This window comes from Crinia signifera, chromosome 4 (assembly GCF_055691185.1).
Source record: "Crinia signifera chromosome 4, ASM5569118v1, whole genome shotgun sequence".
NCBI classification, from domain to species: Eukaryota; Metazoa; Chordata; class Amphibia; order Anura; family Myobatrachidae; genus Crinia; species Crinia signifera.
In genome coordinates this window covers 103,261,486-103,267,608 of record NC_139220.1, presented here as the reverse complement: position 1 = coordinate 103,267,608, position 6,123 = coordinate 103,261,486, and the positions used below count along the sequence as shown (strand labels likewise).

General features: G+C 39.4%; 1 protein-coding gene across 2 annotated transcripts in view; it reads right to left on the bottom strand.

The window, feature by feature from the left end:
• Positions 1–287: 287 nt before the first annotated feature.
• LOC146074226 (lateral signaling target protein 2 homolog) overlaps positions 288–6,123 on the bottom strand; it is a 33,380-nt gene continuing 27,544 nt past the window's right edge. For both annotated transcript variants that reach the window (XM_083182102.1, XM_083182101.1), the window contains exons 9-13: positions 4,758–4,837; positions 4,576–4,677; positions 1,877–1,954; positions 1,567–1,670; positions 288–1,463 (exon numbers count right to left, since the gene is read on the bottom strand). In XM_083182102.1, the coding sequence (XP_083038228.1) occupies positions 1,314–1,463; positions 1,567–1,670; positions 1,877–1,954; positions 4,576–4,677; positions 4,758–4,837 (514 nt within the window). In that variant the 3' untranslated portion in view covers positions 288–1,313. The remainder of the gene's footprint in view (positions 1,464–1,566; positions 1,671–1,876; positions 1,955–4,575; positions 4,678–4,757; positions 4,838–6,123) is intronic.

The window sequence follows — 6,123 nt, the reverse complement described above, 5'->3', positions numbered from 1 at the left end:
ATTCGCACAAGACCTGGTGTGCCATGTCCAGATGTAAAAATACTAATAAAAACTTAAATCTTGGTTAAATATGGAAACCCCTGCAGCGATGCTGACAAATGGTTCAGTAACAACACAAATAATACCAATTACAATGTATGCCTATAAACCTGGTGACCCTGGTTACCATTTGAATACATAAAACGAATAATAGGATTAACGTGTAAGTGACCGACTGGTTTCCAGTCAAGAACTCTTCCAGGTGTATGGACCAACTGCCCCTTTCAAACACTTTTCTGACATTACTGTTGAACATAATAAAAAGGTTTTATTTGATTTGATTATCAAAAAAACAACAAAAGTAAAATGGTGCGCCCTGCACACCCTCTGATAATTGTTCTCTTCCATAGTCCTGAGTACTGGTACAAACATCTGTATAACATAGGTATTTATATTGCAAGGCATCTGATAATATCTAAAAGAACTTACTATACTTCAGCAGCTCCTATAAGTGTTGGTGGTGAGTATGGTCTACCACTCTCCCCATATTTTTTATGCATCATTGGTGCCTAGGAGCCTAACAGTTAATTGGTCAGTCTCATCCTATTCAGGAGTAATGCATGGGGATCTTGGGTTGCTTGGTAACAGACAATTCTGATGACTGGTGCTGTAGATAAACTGTAATCATCCATATATAAATATTTGCACGCTTGTTTCATTCTTTGTCCTATTCCCAAAAATATGTGTGGGATCCCATATATACATTCATTATTTCATTCCAGAAACTAATATGGGGGGGGGGGGGGGGGGGGATAAATCCAGCAGCACTAAAGTACCATGGAACTACAGCCAAAAATTAACCGAAGACATTAGTTACATTTTAAAAAAAATTAAAAATTCTAAAAGTTTTTTAAAAACTGGTTGCTACATAGTATTCCCAAGTGGTTTACTAGTAAGCATAATACCACTATGAGAAACTTCCCTAAAAGATTCAGTAAAAAAGGTTTTGCCATACCAAGATCTTCAAAAGCAAACCCAGCAGGTTGTGGAGCCTCAATGTTTTTATAAAAATGAGCAGCCTGCCTAGAACACTAGTTTTATCTTCCAGAAACAGGCTGTTGCCTTGTCCACTTCCTACTACTTTCCGTAGTGTCCATGAACCTGGATGTAGCAGCATTACATGAAGATGTGGTTTCCACCACATAGGTCAACGTAAGAAATAAAAAAAAGTCACTGATCAAAGACACACGGAGCAGAGTTGGCACGGACAGGCTAGTGGTGGTGATAATGAAATGTTTTTTGTTTTTTTACAACCACTTTATTGCAGTTCCTTCCTAGGGATTTCCAGCCAGGTCCAACTGTGCTTTAGGTTGACCCTGAGGACTGCAGTGCACGTGAAAACAATGAGAACATACTCGAACAGGCTGGGCAATATGAACATGAGGCACAGAGGTTGTGTAGCTGGAGCACTTGGAACAGAAAATCTGGAAGGGGAAAAGGGGGTCAGGGAAATACATGATTAGTTACCATAGTTTAAACAAAACTACTAAAAAAGAAAGGCATGAGAGGAAACAGCATACCCAGTACCTTTCCACAGCTACGACAGTGATGTCTCCTTCGTAAAAGAGTAAAGGGTGCACAGCAGCTCATACATAGAGTACTGGCACTATCAGGCAGCCATTCTGGGGTCACTAGTGTATAAATAAACAGACAAAAAGGTTGAGTGTGTATTCAGTTTAGCCTAAACCAGTTATACCAGGACTTGCTCTGATGGAAAAATCAGGGCCTATATCTATACTAAGCAACACAAACATATGCATTTCATTTCTTATCTTTCACAATAAAAAGATTCTGAAGCCAATGTCATACCAATTTCTTTAGACAAGGTCTAACATACCATCAATTGCCTTCATCTGATGTTCTTGGTTCTGGCAAAGTAAACAATCTGGTAAACGGAGAGAACTTTCAGCAGCTCCTGAAAAAACAAATACAAAAGGCAGGCTATATCATTTAAAAACATAATATTTGCTTTGATGCTAGCCAAGAGGATCTATGACGCAAAAGCCAAGGAGAAAGCTCTGCCTGTTCCACAACAGTGGCGTGCGGTGGGGTGAGGCACAGCCTTTCCTGTGATACTAGCGTATATGCCAGAGTTTTTAATTTATAAAAGTATGTCAAAAATACAAAGAATATTTTAAAAAATTCTTATTTTTATTATTCTAATAATTTTTATAGTCAAAACTCTGGAGTAAAAAGTCTATGGCTGGTGAGGCAGTGCCTTACCTGGCTATCTTTTCTGCACATCTCTTATCAAAACTCAGCAAATCTCCAGCAGTGTATACTGCTGCACATGTGAATAATGCCGGCATGTACCCCATGGCTCATATATTGTGTTAATATCTGGCTCTAGTACTTGCCAAGGACTCTTGAGCAATTTAGCTCACCGCACGTCCCTGTTCCAGGGTAATGGCACAATATTTTAATCACTGGCTGTCATTTCGGGGATGTCCAGGTAAGCTAGCTAAAGATTAAGTTTTCATATAACATATGTGTCTGTGTAAGATGGCGCAATACCCACACTTTTTTTAGTGACAGGATGGGGTAAAATTGAGGAAGAGTCAGAAGGCCCATCCAATAGCAATGAAACTGCAAAAATACCAGGCTTAAATCTGTTGAGTGATATGCACTCTGTGGATAGTCAATGTCTAGGTCAACCACTAATAAACAGTGACTAGGTAAACACCTAAAAAAGGGTCGACATACCTTAGATCAACACTGCCAAAAGATCAACACAAGCTTATGGTAGACATGGGCATTGTCAATATGAGCTTTCATGATATTTTGCTATTCAATTGCGCATATAATAGTGTGCCAAGCGCAGCAAGGCACAGAGCCCGAAGCATAGCAAGCGAAGCGGTACGTAGTGTTCATTCTAGCACCCGCCATATTTGAAAACCCATGCAGTTCCTGTTCCCTGCCTGGGGTGTCGCTGTCTGCGGTGGTGTTTCTAGCACAAGTCTGGTTTGCATATCAGTGTTGATATACAGACCAAACTGTGCTAGAAGCACTACAGCAGACAGCGACACCCCAGCCAGGGAAGAGGAACTGCATGGGTTTTCAAATATGGCGGGTGCTAGAAGGAACACTACGGTACATATATACGGTGTCACTGACATCACCGAAAAACTCATGTCGACCTTTTGACTGTCAACTCTGCCTACGTTGACCATAAGCTTGTGTCAACCACTTAGCAGTGTCAACCTAGTCACTAACTGGCAACCTAGACATTGTCCATCATCTATACCATAACCCTGTTAAGTACAGTCTAGGGTTTTTTGTTCAAAAACCATGTCCACCTCCTCAGGATGGCACTCTGTATTAAGCCAGGTGAAGCGATGAAGCGGAAGGCGACAATGCACAAGCCAATCAGCTCTGAACTGTCATTTTTCAAACACAGCTGATTGGCTGGTGCGTTTTCACCTTCTAATTTATCAATTATCCAAGCTTAATACATCTGCCCCTCAGTTTTATCTAGAAGTGGTTCATATCTTAAAATGTTATTTATCAGGTTTAACCTGAGATTTTCCCAGCAGCTCTATTAATGTATCCCCTTATCATTTCATTACAGACTGCCCACTCTCCTTGCATCTCTCTGGCACAAAGTTCCACTATGAGAAAATCTATTCCTAGCACATTCATAGATGCACGCCCACAGATCGCTATTCGGAACTGCTCTGGAATATCAATTTTCACTGAATGTTTTGTGACCAGAAGCATCTAAATGTGCACAGAAAAAAAAAATTTCAAAGTGCTGTCCACTACCTTCAAAAATATAAATTTGACTTATTTTTTTTCAGCCTTGTATAATCTGTTAAATTACTCTAGCATGATGTTTCCTTAAAGCCTCAGTTGCATATTTCTTATTTCATTGTATATTTCATATTACATTGGTCAAGTGTACCAGCAACAATGCTTCCAGTAGGAGGCCTACTGCGCCTTCCAAGTAATGTGTTGTGGTAATAGGACAGCTCCTAATTGGAGGACCTCTGCAGCACCTGTACTGTTCTTTTTGCAAGGAGGAAAATGTTGTGCAGCCTCCAGGAAATCCAGAAGTGTCCTCCCTCTCGCAAAAGGGTCCCCTGCCATCATCATCATTTAAGTTAAATAGTCCCATTACATATTTTTATTTATAAGTAAATATATAAACTAAGAAATATCGTACACCAAAAAACTCGGCTATGGATCACCCAGATCAGTAATAGCCACGAGTCGGCATATGCAAAATGTTGCGCTCATGCAAAAGTCGCCATCATGGCCAACATGCCGTCATTTTGTATATTTCAATTGGAACTGGATATTGGTCAGAGTTGAAACTACAATGACTTAAGCTATTATGTGATCACTAGCCCTGCCAGTGTATGCATAAAGCATTACGAAGAGTTCATTCTTGCAAATAAAGTCTGCAAAGTTACACTGCATATATGCTCGCTTATGAATGACAAGATTTTGCAAGGGAGTTAAAGAGTATGGTGGACAGGTTTAGGTATCAGACCAGTTATTTAATGTATAAAAACACAGAGGTTCAAATGAGCTTACTTTCTGTATCCTCTTGTTGTCTGGAGCTCACGGCTTCAAATACAGTTTTCAGAATGACACGCAAGTCACTTGCAAAGTTAGTCTGCAATTGGTCAGCAACACCTAGAGAGCAAATCATTTAAACTCAGGTGTGGAGGTCATAGCTGTAAGTAGGCCTCAGGCAATATGAGAGCAGGACTCACCAGCAATGCATACAAAGAGACGATGCAGCATATCATTATCACTACGGTAACGGGATCGCACTTCTTGTAACTTTGAACGCCTAGGTAAAGAGAATAGGATAATTATTGGCTACACCAGAGTTACAATACCTAACCTCCACGTGAACTTCAGTATAAAAAATTATTTTGTGGTAGACATCGATTTTAGTCAACAAGCCACCTTGCCTGAAAGCAGGACGAGCCCGCATATGGTCACATATGAAGAAACATACAAAATGACACCAAAGACATTTTGACTTGTTAACCTAATGACTGTCTACCTAGACACTGTAGCTCTATACCACAACCAGATTTTATTTTGTTTCTTTTTTGCATTTCACTAATACATTGTAAAAACAATTATGTCTTGAACAAAATAATAATTTCTAGCTATATGTTTTCACATGGAACAGAACAATACATGCCTCATTCTTTCTCATCTAGATTCTAAAAAGAAATGATCACTTTACATGTTTATTAATGTAACTATCTAATTACCCAATCAACTCAATGCATAACAAAACAAACAGACATGGTAAAGAAGTTCAGTTGTTCAGACAATTTAATAGGATGAGAGTGAAATTTAATAGGATGAGAGATTCAGGAAGTGAAAGATTCGGTAAGTTTTTTAAAGCGGCAACCATTTACACTGCAAAATCAAACTGATTTCTTACCAAATCTCTCACTTTCTGAGTCTCTCATCTTATTAAATTTCCCCCCAAACGCCAGAGTGGGGAAGATATGTGTTGTAAGGGTCTAACAGGGTGCATGGAGTATTTTACCAGAATCTGTTGATCAAGCACAGCACTTGCCCACCTTCCACTACTACAATTGGGATCGCAGTCCGAACCAGCCTGACTGGATTGAATCTTCATTTGGACCCCTTAATTCATCACTGGAGTACTACCAACCTCCATCATCGTGCATAAAGTGCCACCCCAAAATGGGATATTCCCCTACCGTACTCATTTCAACATACTTGCCAGTGAACTTCGGTAATTTTTGCCAGCTTCAGACCGACCACTTGGACAATACCATCAGTCTATCTTGCGTATACAGCCAGGAGTGGTAACTATATCATTATTATCTAACAACTGTTTGGGCGTAATAGGAACGGACTCTCCCTCTATACTGCTGCTATATTGTGGAAATGGGCTCCATGTTTTTCATTATTTTTATTTTAAATAGGTATTTTATATGTGTTATATTGATTTTTTTACTTATTGCCTAATTAAATACTTTGTACAGATCATCCAATTTTACATTTCTTTACATTTGGGCTCTGCTACCTTCCCTTTTTTCTCTTTGTTGATCAAGCACAGCAGCCTAAAGTGTTCACAGAATGATG